The 15,466-nt window shown below is 46.3% G+C and overlaps 1 protein-coding gene across 4 annotated transcripts in view; it reads left to right on the top strand.

The window, feature by feature from the left end:
* The window catches only part of PLEKHD1 (pleckstrin homology and coiled-coil domain containing D1), a 39,634-nt gene extending 26,505 nt beyond the window's left edge, over positions 1 to 13,129 (top strand). For 3 of the 4 annotated variants that reach the window (XM_017741749.1, XM_017741747.1, XM_008639520.2), the window contains 8 exons: positions 912 to 964; positions 3,079 to 3,173; positions 4,116 to 4,209; positions 5,415 to 5,593; positions 6,091 to 6,223; positions 8,004 to 8,148; positions 10,078 to 10,227; positions 10,628 to 13,129. In XM_017741749.1, the coding sequence (XP_017597238.1) occupies positions 912 to 964; positions 3,079 to 3,173; positions 4,116 to 4,209; positions 5,415 to 5,593; positions 6,091 to 6,223; positions 8,004 to 8,148; positions 10,078 to 10,227; positions 10,628 to 10,788 (1,010 nt within the window). In that variant the 3' untranslated portion in view covers positions 10,789 to 13,129. Of the gene's footprint in view, positions 1 to 911; positions 965 to 3,078; positions 3,174 to 4,115; positions 4,210 to 5,414; positions 5,594 to 6,090; positions 6,224 to 8,003; positions 8,149 to 10,077; positions 10,232 to 10,627 lie in introns of all 4 variants that reach the window. The other variant, XM_017741748.1, reaches the window with a different exon arrangement.
* Positions 13,130 to 15,466: the final 2,337 nt, after the last annotated feature.

Raw genomic sequence — 15,466 nt, 5'->3', positions numbered from 1 at the left:
TTCCTGCTAGCAGTAGTACCCCTGCCAGCAGCAGTAACTTTGTCAGGTTCTCAGGGAAACCAGTAGCATCCCACTTGCCTGACATGAGGAAGATAAAAGTGCTGTGGTGAATCTGCCCCTGCTCCTGTGGCAGCCAGGTGGCAGAGCTGAGAGCTAAACCCGAGGCTTGGCCATGAGGAGCGTTTCTGTCTGGGTTCCTGTAAGCGTGGCTGGAAGCTGCCCAAGGCAGAGCCTCTGAGCTTGGAGCCTAGCACAGCACAGGTGCATCAGGCTGCAGGGTGAGGGCCAGAGCACAGCCTCTGCTGGGCGTGTGTGTCTTCAGTGCACCAGAGCAACTGATGCTGAGGGGAACTGCTCCGTACAGCAGCAGTTTTGTGGCTAAGTTAGGGATTGATTTCTGGGCTTGGCTGGGACACCCCAAGGTGACAATAGGGAGTTGGCAGTGCTGCCCAGAGGGTTAAGGAGGGGATGATGTGCTAGGCAGGTGAGGATGGGACACGGAGCTGCAGGAAAACTGACTGCTGCTACATGTTGTGTGACCCTCTGCACTCACTTGACCTTTCTATGCCTTGTTCCTTATCTGTGAAGCAGAGATAAGAATATTTTCCTGACTCAGCTAGAGGATGGTGAAGGTTGGTTCACTAATGTTCTTTAAGAACATTGAGAGGAAACCTTAGAAGGAGTACAAAGCAATATGGTTGTTTAGTTTATTAAGTTATTTGGCAGGAGGGAAGTTACAGAACGTCCCATTAGTGCCATCTCAGTCTTTGGAACCTCCCAGACAGATACATACAAAGGAATAGGGAATGCTGCATTTTCAATCTTCAAAAAGTCAGCATTTCTTGTTTGTAAATATCCCGAGGATATAAAATGTTTTTCTCTGTGCTTGGACTTCTTTTGTGTGTTTGCAGATAAACTAATGGAAGAAACAGAAGAGCTATGTCTGCAGAGGGAGCAAAAAGAGGTGAGTTCATCACAATCCAATTTCCTTCAACTGCCGTGTGGCAGGGCTGAGAGGTTGGGAGTTGTTGGTTTGAAGGCAAGTTCAGGGAGAGAGGCTTGTGGAGGCACAAGAGTCTCCAGCCAACCTCTGGGCCCTGTGGATGAAGAGAGGAGTGTCAAGCCAACCTCTGGGCCCTGTGGATGAAGAGAGGAATAAGATCTGTGTCATGAGATGGGTTGTGGAGGTGTATCCCTGCTCCCTTTCCCTGTTACTTTCCATGCAGTGGGTTTGTGATTATGTCTCCAGGGGGACCAGGGAGGAAGATCAATCAAATGAAATTCATACTCACTGGATTGAATAACACAATTGTTACTTGACAGATTCAAGCAGATGGTGGCAATTAAGACCCATCTCCACAGTTAGAAAGCAAGTAAACAGATACTGTTCTAGCATAGGGATACTGTTGTGAGAAACAAGGAGCACAAAAAACCAGTGTGGTTTGTTCTTTGGACACAACAGAGATGGGAAGAATAAGAAATGTTGCACTAGGGAAAAATCAAGAGAGCACTCCCCTAGATGTGACTATTATACCTTAATTTACCTTAGAATAGAATGGTTTGGGTTGGAAGGGACTTTAAAGATCATCTCGTTCCAACCCCCCTGCCATGGGCAGGGAGAGACATCTTCTGCTAGGCCAGGTTGCTTTATCAAGTTTATAATTGTTTTTCAAACTATTCCTAGCTTATAATTCCTTAATATAATAAAAGTAGCACATCCTCATGTTTACACCAAATCTCTACTGATTCTTAGAGCACCATGATAAAGTCACAGCAAGACAGCTGTGCAAGTGGATCATCCCGTTATGCTGTAGGCAAGTCTGCATGGATATAGACCACCATGTTACAACCTCGCAAAGTGCCTCGTGCTCTTCTCCAGCTAATCCAAAATGACTGTTGCTTCTCCTTAGGAAAAGATGGCAATGCTGACCTAGGCTTCTTAGGCCTATTTTTTCTTGCATACATTTCTGGAGAGCTAAAATCCAAAAGTGGCTTGGACACTTGCTTAGGGCTAAGCAACTTCTGCCTTTGCAGAGAGACATCTCCCTCTGGTGGGGTAGCCTGCTGCACAGCCACAGGGAGGGAAATGAGCTTGTCTGAAGATCCTGGAACAAATCTCTGCCCTTCCAAAGGCATGCACAGTAACTCCATTGCCCACGAAGAGCAGATGGCACTGGGCTCATTTGAAGGAGTTTGATGTTGTGAAGGACTGAATGTAGAGCTCACTGAACTGTGGTTTCACCCTCTTGGGAGCCTGAAGGCTTCAGAGTAGTATGTTGGGAAAGCAGCTTGAACCATGTACCTGCACTATGGAGCAAGGGTCTTACCATGAATTTATCCAGTGCCAGCACTGTTTTGTGACTGGCATGGGCCTGTTGCAGGAGTTCTGCACAGCAGCTCTGGCTGCAAGGGGACCTGACAGGAGAGGGACCCTTGCTGAATTTTGGTCCTGTCTTTCTCCATCTGCAGTAGGTCTCAGTAGAACTGCTTTCTCTAGACTAGGGGAGGAGACTGTTTCACTGCGTGAAGGACAGCTTGTGGTATTTGGTGCTCTCTCAGCATGGTTTTATCAGCACAAAGATAGTGATGGGCTGATTAAACTGTGCAAAGCTTTAACTGAATGGTTTGTTTTCCTGCCCCAGTGGGGAGTGGGAAGAAAGGCTGAGCTGGCAAATGTACCACACTTCAGGCACAGCAGTTCTGGGGCTGCCGCATTCTGGGGCTGTTTGGCTTTTCTATACCTGCACATGTGGGTGCCTGAAAATGGTACATACAAGTGAGTCCAGCATTCGCAGGGAGTTTTGGACCTTCCATCTATATGTGGCTGAGCTGACCTGTGCTGGGAGCATGTCTGGGACTTCCAGGTGCTTGGTAACCTGGCTGGGACTTCTGGATGTCTGAAAATCCTCAGCCAACCTCAAATCCTTCTAATCGCCCCAGACAAAAGTGTGGTGAAATCAGACACCCTGTAGCTCTACAGAGCTTGGGTTAAATGCCATGTTAAAAGTCCCAGGCATTGTTAACAGCCTCTCCTAACTGTGTTGGCTGAGCACATTCCTGTCTTCTCTTTTGGAGCAGGAACTTGAGCGTCTGAACCAGATCCTGGAAGCAGAGAAGCAGCGTTTTGAAGAGGTGGTTCGGGAGCTGCGGCTGGAGCAGGAGGAGATCAGACGGTACAGCAGCAGGGCAGGAAAAGGACACAAACAAACACACCGGGCAAAAGTGCTGCTGTGGTGGTGAAGCAAAACAGTCTGTAAAATCCACCTATTTTGTGCATGTAGGAAGGAGATGGTACATTGACCTAAACAGGAATGGTTGTGGGCTCTTTACCTGCATTTGCTATTGCTTGTGTGACCAATAGAATACAGCTTAGATTCATTTTGCACTCAGGCCTCCAGCAATTTAATTTCAAAGGGCTGGGACACAAGCAACACCCAGATTAGTTGGGGTAGCATGGCAATGGACAGGTGCAAGATAGGATTTCAGAGAGGCAATTAGCTCAATTGACTGAGCAGCCATGTGCGGTCCAGACACCTGGATCTGAATTTCCACCATCAGCTGAATCACAATGGGTGTATGATATTGCCTCACCAAGACTAGTTTTGTCATTTTAAACGTTAACTATGAAAAATATGAGCAGCAAATGTATTTAGAAAGAGAAGGATCCAAGTGCTTTGCCCTGAGTGTTGAAAAGGCATTTTTTGCTATGGTCCTCGGTTTTTTCCCCCTTTTTTCTCCCTAAATAACATCTCAGAAAAGCCAGTGTGATTTTGCAAACCATTTTTGTTCTCATAGGCTCTGCTTAGATGTGGCTGCCCTGTCTGAGCTCTTTCAGTTGCAACCATGGCTCTGCCCTTGCTGGAGAAGCACAGTAACTGTTGGGGTGGGTTTGATGATCAGGAGGCACAATGAAGTTCCTGGACACCTGTAGTGTGTCCAAGGCAGGATGTGATGCTTCCAGGCAAACTCCTGGCTCTCCAGGACTGGCTGTACCAACTGATGGTTGCAGGTCCTGCACCAGAGACCCACAGCCTGCATGGCCTGGGCGCGGTCTGGGCACGGTCTGTGGGGCGATTGTTCCCCTGCAATAGCTGTCACCCTTTTTGCTTCTTTAGGGAGCTGGAGCTCACAGCCCGCTCCCTTAAAGGAGTGGAGGAAGAAAAGAAAGAGTTGCGAAGCCTGACACAGTCCTTACAGAACACCCTAGAGGTGAGTGACCACTCCTCCCCTCTGAGTGACAGCATTTTGGTCTGAAAGCAATGCTATCCCATGGAATGAATCCAACATCTGCTAATGCCAGAGTTGAAGTGCTGTACAGATGAACAGGCTCATTTGGTAGCTGATATGAACACCAAAATCCCCTGCAGAAAAGGATGAGAAATGACACAGAGCACAGCTGAATCAAAATTTTCTCAGCAGTACCAAGTGATATGGTGGTAGGACAATAACCATAATAAGTTGCAGTTTGGGAAGCTTAGGTGGAACACTAGGGAGAGAATTTTCACCAGATGGGCAGGCAGGCAGTAGGAGAGGCTGAGGAATCTTCATCGTGGACTGTTTTCAGACTGTAGACAGCCACAGCTGCCCATATCCTGCTGTGCTGACAGACTGGCTCTGGACAGCAGGCTAGACAAGAGCCTACTGGACCTCCTGACTGTCTGGTAGAATTTGAAGCAGCAGAGGGGCATTCTTTGTTCACAGAAGGGAGCATGATTCCCGAGGAAATAATGTACTACATGGAAATCTAGGAAACAGTGTCTTGAGGTATTAAAATCTTTCCTTACTGGTGGATTTGTGGAAAGTGTCTTTTCTAAATGTATATTTGTGAAATTTCCACACAGTTGGCATTCTGAAGCTGCAAGGTCATCCTTAATGTTTGTGTCAGATCCTGCAAGTTTGTCCAAAAATCTGTTCCTTTGGGCTCTTCTCATTGCCTGCAGTTATGGGTATGAAGAAAAGAACTGGAAAGCTATGGAAGTACCATTCCTGCCCTAGCTGCACACTGAACACTTCACAGGCAAACAGCATGCTGTGTCCTATTGCCTGCAGTTAGAAGTACCACAGAGGGGGTGCCTCCAGTTCCCACTAAGGAGCAAGCCGAGCAGGGAAGGCAGGGAAGCTGCATCTGTGATGCAGCAGGGAAGCACAAGGTTCCAGTCCCTGAGCTGTGTCCTTACTAGCATAACACATCAAAGGAGCCTGCTGGTTCACCCCTTCGTAGCGAAGGCTATGGTGGAGGCTTGCTCCCCATGAAGCAGGTATGAAATGAAACCCAAATTTTATTATTCCTGTGTTTAACCTGAGTGAGGCATGTGGATGTAAGGACGGAGGGACTCAGTAAGGAAGAACCAGGCAGGAACAGGAGCAGAAATGTTAGACTTGGCTGATACTCACAATCTCTGTCCTTCTTCAAGGAGCTCTCCCTGGAAAAACAACAAATGCTGGAGATGCTGGAAGAAAATGAGAGCCAGGTCCCACCTCCAACCAGCCCCAGCAAGGAGCAAAGTCCCATCTGGGGACTGCACTGCAGCCTGCGACAGATTGAAGAGAAGATGCAGCAACTTCTGCAGGAGAAACTCCTGGCAGAGAAAAGGTGAAGTGGGGAAAGAGGGCACTTCTGCTCAGGCTTAGTGGTGCCAAATGACGTGACTGTCTGCTGACTTGCTTTTTGGTTGCCAGCACCAGACAAGTTCGGAAGCTTGTCTGGTTCCTGTGGCAGGAGTTCAGGTTACAAATGCTTCAAAGGAGACAGAGTGAGGCAGGGCAGCTGAACTTGCTCCCAGTTGGGCCTGCTCCTTTGAAACCAGGACCTGGGCATGTGAAGGTGTTCGTGGCCTGTCCATAAGGAGTGTTTGGTGCTCCTGGGCCTCATCTGGGAGCTGAGAATGTTCCATTCAAGAACTGTGCACCTGGCTTTCTCCAGCAATGTCTGTGTTGTTGGAGTGGAGCACACAGCACTGCTGTTAGCATCTCTCTGCTCTGGGCAGTAAGGTAGTTAAACATGCCCCACCACGATACTGATCTCCTTTCCTTCCTGTGAGCTGTGTTGGGGTGGGAATGGTCATCTTTCTTTGCTGTGCCATGCACCAGGATGAAGGAGAATGAGGAGCGGTCCCGAGCACTGGAGGAGGAGCGGGAGTTTTACTCTTCCCAGTCGCAAGCGCTGCAGAACTCACTCTCGGAGCTGACTGCAGAGAAACAGCAGGCAGAGAGAGACCTCAAGGTATCCCCAGCATATGTTGCATATTGATGTCCCTGGGCCCAGAGCACTCCCATTTTCCCTTTCACTTCATTCCCTATCAAGCCAAACTCTTGGTTTTATTTAGTTTTCACATTGTGGTCACAAAGCCTCATTAGCTGTGCTTCATATTGCCAACCGTATCTTGGGTTGCATCCAGAGCAGCGTGGGCAGCAGGGTGAGGGAGGGGATTCTGCCCCTCTGCTCTGCTCTGGTGAGACCCCACCTGCAGTGCTGCATCCAGCTCTGGAGGGACATCGACCTGTTGGAGTGAGCCCAGAGGAGGACCACCAAGGTGCTTGGAGGGCTGGAGCACCTCTCCTGTGAAGACAGGCTGAGAGACTCAGGGCTGTTTGGCCTAGAGAAGAGAAGGCTCTGAGAAGGAAACCTTCTAGCACTTCCAGTGCCTAAAGGTGTCGACGAGAGCTGGAGAGGGAATTTTTACAAGGGCATGTAGTGATAAGGCAGGTGAGATTGGCTTCAAACTGAAAGAGGAGAGGTTTAGATTAGGTATTAGAAAGAAATTCTTTACTGTGAGGGTGGTGAGGCATTGAAACAAGTTGCTCAGAGAAGTTGTGGGTATTCTGTCCCTGGAAGTGTTCAGGACTGGGTTGGATGGAGCTCTGAGCAACCTGGTCTAGTGAAAATTATCCCTGCCCATGGCCGAGGGGTTGGAATGAGATGATCTTTAAGGTCCCTTTCTACCCAAAGCACTATGATATCATGGTAGCACATGAAATTGCCATCTTATATCTATGTAGCACTACTATTTATTTTTGTATTCTGAAGCCTGATTAATCCATTCAGTACAAGTCTTTTATTTGCTACTGTGAAAGCATAATCTATAGATGGAGGGAATAAAAAAAAAGTAAAAGAGGAAAGTAGACACAATAAAGAATAAAGATGATTTCAAAGAAGTGCTAATGTGGACATTGCAGAACTGAGCAGACATCTTCCCTTCTCACTTGTGCTCAGAAAACCAACCTTAAGACTTTTTGATCTTCAGTAACCTCTGCAGGAACTTGGGTTCAAAAGCGGAGGAATTCAGCTGAGGGACCAGCCCTCCTTCGTAACAGACAATACATTAATCTATGCAAAGGTAACTGGACAAAGTATGATATTTTATTTAAATCGAAATAATGTAAAGGTTATGTTAATAATTGGCTGTTTGACACTCAACCTCCTTATACAAATATTTTGTCCAAAAAAACCTCCTGCGTGATTCTTTTTCCTGCACCTCCAATATTTTCTTATCCTGTAACCTTCTACTTGGCCAAAGTAAAGCTAAGTTGACCTAAGCTGTGTAGTCTTTCTCCTTTGCTAAACTAGTACTGTATTTCTAACTTCTCTTGTATTTTGTTTCTGAAACTAAGCACTGTACACCCATTTGTGGGAATTGACTGCCTTTATCTCAAGTCTGTCTCAGCTGGAATGGTGTCCTTCTGTTCCTGCTCAGCTGCAAGTACTTGCATTAGCACAAATTCATGTGTTAAAATACCATCTCTGATTCCATATGGTTTATATAATGGGAGGAAAACTGTGAAAAATGAAGTCAGAGTAAAGGAGAATTACTAAAATAGTCTGGACTTCAGATGCTGTCTGAAGACATGAGGAACAACTTTTATGTTGCCTTGCAATATTTCTAGGATTTCCATCACTGTTGTCCTTTCATTTTCATCCATGGCAAGTCCCTCACAGACCTTGTGAGTTACCAGGATGATTACTGAGAAACAAGCTGGTTTTCAGTTCTTATTTTCTTCCTCAGGCTGAGGTGAAGGTACGCATGGATCTGGAGAAGAGACTGAGAGAAGCTGAGGAAGCATTGCAGAGCTTGGAGCAAGGCCTAAATTCTCTGGATTGCAACAAGGAGAAAGAGAAGAAGATGAAAGCAGATGTCAGTAATTTGAGAAGTAAGTTAGTCATCCGTCCTCTCTACTGATGAGCAAATTCAAGAGAGGAAATACTTCTACCCATTTTCCCAGACACTAAAAGAAGATTCCAAATTAGCAAAGTTGCACACAGTGTGGTCTCCCAACTTCCTGTGCCTCCACCACACCTCCCCTTTGAGGAGCCATAATGTGCTATGCAGGTAATTGGTGTTTTGCCCTCAAAGGAGGTTGAAATTATTCCAGCCTTCTCTGTTGGGTGGAAGACAAACCTAGAGATGAGCAAATACTTCCCAAAATGTCAAACAGGGAAGGTGAGGCAAACAGCTTCAGGGAAACTGACTACTGACTAGGTCTGAGTTATAAGGAGTCCTCTGATTCCCCTTAAGGCTTTATTTTCTCAGCCTTGATTACAAAAATATTACCAGTTTGAGGCCCATGGTTGCTGTAGCAATGTGCTGATAGGTGAACCAGAAGGTGAAGTTTGGATCTTTAGTCAGAGCTGAATCACAGCATCAGCCCAGCACTGCAGTCCATGGGTCAGGTGTAAGAGTCATGTTCCTCACAGGTTATCCCTGTTTCTTTGCCTTTTTTTGTTTGTTTGTTTGGGTTGAGTCTTTTTGGGTTCTCTTGGGGGACATTAGCCTGGCATTTGGCTTGAGTCAGGCTTAGGAACTGACATTAGCAGCTTCAGTTGAGTGAAGTCTGGCTTGTTTTCCATGCTCAAAATACTACAGGGAATACAGGGAGAGTACAGGGAGAGTGGTTATGAAGATGCTGTGTCTGTACAGTTAAGGCTTCATTTTCAGTGAAGGCTGGATGTACTGGGCCAATACAGAGAAGTCAAAAAGTCCTGTGGTATTCTGAGTACTCTTAGGTAAATAGGGATAAATACATGTATAAATGGTTTTATATCTATTCACATACTTATAATTTATATATATTTAAATAAAACAAGTATTATTTGGTAGTTTCTACATAGGATTTCTAAACTGAGAAAAACAGGCATCATTCTGAACTTCATCCCACTGGCTCAGAGCCATGGTAAGAAAACAGAGTTAAGTGGATATGCTGAGCTCAGCATTCAAGTAGATTTTCACAGGGCATAAGTGAGTAACTGGTACTGAATGTCTTCTGCTATTTCCAGCCTTGGATTTTGGGGGATGTTTTCTTCAAAAGAGTAAAAATGTACTGATGAGCAGAGTACTAGAGAAAATAAGGGACCAGCAATGTTTCCCTTAACATTAGTCCCAGTACAGATTGCCTCAGTCCTTCCAAGTGGTTCCTGCAGCTCTGCTCTGCCCTTTATAGAAGAGTTTGGGCACATTAGCACATGATGAGCAAGGGACCAGCAACAGGCAGGAGAACAGCAAGACTGGAATGGCAGAATAGATGCTGGTCAGACCACAAGAAGGGAAATGGCCCAGGAAAAGCAGTTTGTGTGGCAGATCAGGGCAGAATAACGTCAGAGTTTGAACATGGGGCTTTTCTTGGAGCCTGTAACATACATAACTATGTGCTAGTATTTGCTATGCTATTAAGAAATCCCTTACGATGTATGGCCTGGACATGTGTGCCTGTGCTGGTGTTGCCAACACCTTCCCTTCCAAGTTAGGCTTGACTGGTTTTAGAAGTCCTTCAAAGAAAGTATGATGAGCAAGGCTTCAGAGTCGAAAAGTTCATCACATTTTGGCAGTTGAATCATGAGCACTTGTGGGAATTACTGATGTGGAATAGATGGCTGAAGTTCCTTCTAAAATTTGAGGATACATTTGTTGGGAACTGGAGGTTTTTGTCACTTAGAAAATGTTCATTCTGATGATATTCTGGAGCTTGTTGTTCATGAAGGTCGTCATTACCTGGCTCAGCCCATCAACGAGTGCAGTCCCTTGTGACTGGTTCATTGCATGGAGTGTCTGTCCCATCACTCTCACGGTGGTGTTCTCTCCCCAGAGTTCTTTGAAGAGTGCATCCGCAACGCTGAGCTGGAGGCCAAGATGCCTGTGATCATGAAGAACTCCGTGTACATCCACAAGGCTGCCACTCGCCGCATAAAGAGCTGCCGCTTCCGCTGCCGGAGAACCAGCGCTTCATGGAACGACAGTAGGTATTGGGCAGCCTTCTGCTTTATATCCTGCAGGAGCAGGTATGTGCAGATGGGGCTGACAGAGCAGTAAAGCCTGCAAATGTTGTTTGTATTTCATGTTCCTTAGTAGCAGAATGGAGCTACAGCACTACTTGGAGCTTCCTTTCTCAGAGAGCAGGCACTGAGCCTGTGTAATTGTTGCCCATTTCTTTATATATGTTGAAAGCTAAACTTCTGTGATGGTCCTGGGCCGTTAAAAAAAACATACTTAAATATGACTTCATCAGAATGCCTAATCACAGACTGAGTTAGGCTCAGTCATGTTGGTCACATGGCTCGTGAACTCTAGTGAGGCTTTATCTTCAGTATGCGTCCCTGATGGAGAGTGCTGACCTTTCTGTGCTGTTCTTGTTTCAGTGAAACAGTCCCAGTCCTTCATCTTCTCGCATGCAGAAGCTGAAAACATTGAGGAGCTGAAAGAAGCAGCCAAAAGACTGAGCCGAGACCAGCGCTTTAGGAAAACTATCTATCAAATCATGAGGTCGCAAAAGGATTCTGCTTCAGGGGACAAAAAGTGACTCTTCTTGGGAGGGGGCTTCTGAGATCAACTTGCCATTCAGCTCCACAAAAGTTACAGCCTTGGGCACTAGGCTCAGAAGGGAGGTTTGGCATTTGGTGGGGAAGGTGGAGGAGAGCTGTGTGTAGGCAATCCCTTCAGTTATTGGCTTTGCTTTAGTTTGAGTGCTCCCTGTACTTGGCAGACCTTCTCTGCTGATCACTCCAGACCCGTTTGCTTCAGCTGCTTACATTAAGCCACATTTTGCCAAGATGCCACAGTCAGTGTTAGAGTGAACCAGAGACCGTAGTTTAGGAAGTGCCTCTTCTTTCCTTGCCTGTCTAGTCTGTCTGCCAAACACCAAGTGCTTCTGAGGAAGCCTTTAGCAGCCTATGTTCCAGCTAGTGTAATCTCCTCAGCTGAACAGAGCTCACCCTGCTCTGCCTGATCCTCTCTAGGAGATGGCTCGCTGCACACCCTCAGTCCTTCAGCACTTTGGAGGGGCACATTTCCTGAAGACTGCACCAGTCCCAGCCTCCCAAGCACAGGTTAAAGTATCAAACACAAGGGCAAACTTTTTGTCTTGATGCTACATCATTTCAAGCCAACAGCAGCAACACAAGGTGAAGACAACAGGAGGATGCTGTGGATTTGGGTCCAAGGAGGATCATGTACAGAGAAGAGCTTATAGGTAACACAGTGGCATAGATGAAAGCTGGAGGGGGGGTTGTGTTGTGTTGACAGAACATTCTGGGGCCACCTTTGCACATTTTTTGCACATCTAGCTGTGTCAGAACAGGGGAATATGTCCTAGGGAAGGTGTTATCTGCTGGCTATTTATTCATCAGCGTGAAGAAGCCTGTGACTCAATTCTGATGCCTTCCTCAACACCTCTGTAAAACAAGTTAGAGGGCAGGAGGGTGAGGACTGTCCAGCAACAAAACCCGCGACCACTTATAGAATTAAACAACGTCAGCAGCAAGCTGTCAGGGCTGTGGAAGTGGAGGAAGTCATCTCTGTATGTGCTGCAGTGAATAGCCTGTCACTGAGGCTTTGTACTGCTCTCTACCAGTCCTCTTAATTGCAATCCAGGCTGTCTTGGTCAAACTGGGACCTCTGTCAAGTCAAAGCTGGATTGGGAGCAGTGCTGTGAACAGCCTGTTAGAGGAGAGCTTTTCACCAGCCTCTGAGCCCTCCCAATTGCTCACCACGTGCTTATCAAATGGGAGAATTTGCCCTGCATGTGGTCATCTTGTGTGGTACAGGAGAGGAGTCACTTTGTTGTGGAACCCCTTGCAGCCTCTCCCACCTATTTAAGTGAGCAGCTGGCTAACAATTACCCATGCACTGCCTGGTGCTTACAGAGCACAGGATAAGCACACTCAGAGTAACGCCCTGTTTTCTCCTGTGTATTAATTGGGAAATAAAGAAATAGACAATACAAAGGTGAATAAAGTTAGCAGCAGAAGTACAGTTAGAGGGTCTTAAAGTGCAGATTTACTGTACCTTTCATGGCATCAGGACTCCTGGGTATTGTGCATGTCCAGTGACACACGGGTAGTTGCTTGCTACTGTCCCATTTGGATTGTGACAGTGTCCACTCACAGCCTTTGGCTTCTGGTCACCTACATAATTCCCTACCACTTTAGTGTTGTTCCTAGGGAGAAGTCTAGGATGAGGCTGGGAAGCAAGCCCTGGCTTACCAGCCAGCACAAGGGATTGGTGCTGGGTGGAGGAGCATCCTGTGACGGTGTGATGCTCCTGGATGGAATCACTCCGGTGTGACCAGAGGAAAAGCTTTGAAAGCACAGACGGTACTTCCCATTTCAATCAGTTACTGACTAATAACCTTCTGCCAGACATTGGGAGGTTTCATCCAATCAGGGGATCCAGTTGTGGAGGGTGATGTTTTTGTGATAACAGGCGATAAGCTAGGAGAAGATTATTTCCATCCTTCCTTAGCATACCTGATCCTTCTGTGGTTTATCTACTTGTGTTTATACACTAGAAAGTTGCAAATGAGTTCTTGCTCCTACAAGGCTGAAGGGCTGTGATAAAGCAATACAGAAATGGTTTTTCCCTTTTTGCTGTTCCCAAACAATCTCTAGCTATTTTCCAGTTACAAGGTCTATATTATGTGATGCTGGAATGGATGGAATAAAGGATAGCTAGGGAATGTATCTGTAATTCAGGCAGTTAGGAGAATCACCCTGTGGCCTGCAAATACAGCATTTTTGTTCTATTATCATCACAGCCACAATATCAGACTCTTCAGAAGTATTGTATGCAGGAGGTAGCCACATCAGGTCTTCCTTTACTGTGCATATTGACAGCAATAAATAAAAGTTATGCTGACACAAGAATGAATTCCCGTGTGTTCTTGATACACTGTCACCAAAATGACATTAAATTGTCTCTGCAGGAGTTCAATTGTGACACTCTCATTTACTTCCAGCGCAGTTCCTCCGCTTCACTGAGTTGTGTTACGTGCTAAACATCACCTCTCAGAAGGACTGGCTGTATGTAAAAAGCTGTCAGCCTTGCTACCCACTTCCACTTTTACATTGTGTATAAAATTAAAGCAGAATCTCAAGAAAGCTCCCACTTGCTTACCTGAAGACAGTGAACAACTCTGTGGGTAACCAGCAAGATGTGCTCCGGGCCACCTGTGAGGAGGTGCTTTCCTTCAGTCATTCCCTGCTGCATAGGAATCTACTGCCCTGTAATTTCCCTGGCAGAGTCAGCATGGAGCTATGTCTGTGCACCACAGCATCCTCATTAAGTGACTGTCTCCTTTCAAAGGACACAGAAATTACTGATTTCAATGTTCTCTGTGTATTTTTAACGCAATGCAGTACCAGGAAGATGGCTTAAGGGAGCAACTCACCTCTGTTCAAATAACCTCCACCAGTAATCCTAGATTGTTTTCTCCTGCTGGGAAAACTAGGAACGAGGTAATAACTTCCTCCACGGAGGAGAGTTCTCTGACTTGTTCTCTTGTGTCTGAGGATAGAAGAAAATGTAGGATGGTTTGCACCTTTAAGGTTTCACTTCAGGAGTTGCAGAACAGCTAGACTGGCTCTGAAAAGCCCGTGGCCATTCTTCCACCACCTCCACCTTCTGGGTAATAGCTGGGAACTTCTTTGCCCTCTGAAGACTTTCCCTGTTGTTCCTGTCAGAGACACTGCCAAATGTAAAGCCCGCTGATTCTCCTCTGCATTGTCTTGGCTACTTTCACAATGTGAAGGATGGCTCCTGTTAAAGGTTCAATTAACTGGTTTAAGGGTTAACATCATTCTCCATGCAAGATGCACGGATGTTTCAGTCCCTAGTGAAGAAGCGTGGTTCCTGCTGCAGGACAGGGGTTTAGCAGCTGCCCTGGTGCCCACAGCCCCAAGGCTTTGCTCTTGCACAGAAGTAAATGGCAGAGAAAGGAAGGCAGCCCTAGCCCTGCTGCCCTCAATCTGTGCTGCCTCTAAAGCAGAGGAAGTGGATAAGAAATGGAAATTGCCCTTGGGGTCAGAAGTCAATAATAAAGGGTAAATGGTTGCTGGTGTGTGTTGTGCATTGCTGTGCATGGCACACAAGTGACACAGGCTGGTAGCAGTTTTCAGCTACAAAGTATGGCTTTTTTTTTTAGCTCCAGATAGTAGGTAGGCTTTCTGCTTAGGACTTAGTGTAATATTAGTGTATCTCTATGGAAATAAGATGAGAGATTTCCATGGGAACAGCCTGTTTTGAATAGTTTTCAGTGCAGTCACTTTTTGTGGTTCTTAGAGGGACAGAAGCTGGCTCATGTTGTATCTAAGGAGGAGTTTGCACCCAGGAAAGTGACCATGCTCTAAAAGTCTTGTCCAAGGCAGGGGCTTGCCTGGACACTTAGTGCTCCTTGGTGCTGGTGTGCCTCTGAAGGACACATTAATTCTGGCATCTTCTTCCTCATGCACAAGGACAACTCTGCAGTTTTTCACCTAGTCCGTGTACCATTTTTTACCCACCTAGTCTGAGCATGGCTTTGAAAGGGTGAAACGACCAAGCCAGAGGAATTGTGTAGTGAGTCACCTGAGAGCTGGGTCTGAGGTGGCCTGTTGGGGTGATGGTCACTGTGAGTTCAGCCACTGCATATGGTTTGTTGAACAACCTGCAGTGTCTTTCTGTGCATTAACATCCCTTTTTCTGTATTAAGTAACACTTACTTCTTACTGCAAGCTTAACCCCATAGCCAAAACGCAGAAAGATCCAACGGAGTACTCACTCAGGTCTGTGAGTCCTTCCTGCTCTGCAGGATACACTGTAGTGCTTGAACCAGCATACAGATTTTGGAGTTTTTTCAGTGTTGGCAGATCTGGCACTTCAGAGGAAGAAAAATGATAAAGGCTGTTTTGTGGGGGTAACAAAGGCACCTTTTGCTAACTCAGAGGTGTTGCAATAAATAGCAAGGTCATGTGCTCTTATTTTGCTGTTTCCTGAAAAGTGCAAACTTTGCATTCCTTAAAATACTAAGTGAACTCTGCTTACCCTTGAGTTCTTCTTGACTGCACCCCTGCCTCAAACCTCTCTGTGGAAACCACCCAAGAGTGGAGGAATATGTCCTCTCCTAGAGCTGCTCTTCTCATTGGTTTCTTCATCATTAATTCTGGGGTGGGAGTAAGCTCCTGTTTTCCTGTTCCTCCACACATCAGTGGCTGGCCACCACAGAG

The sequence above is a fragment of the Corvus brachyrhynchos genome, unplaced genomic scaffold (assembly GCF_000691975.1).
Source record: "Corvus brachyrhynchos isolate BGI_N302 unplaced genomic scaffold, ASM69197v1 scaffold115, whole genome shotgun sequence".
Classification (NCBI taxonomy): Eukaryota; Metazoa; Chordata; class Aves; order Passeriformes; family Corvidae; genus Corvus; species Corvus brachyrhynchos.
The sequence above is the reverse complement of the archived record's forward strand: the minus strand, read 5'-3'. Positions and strand labels throughout refer to the sequence as shown.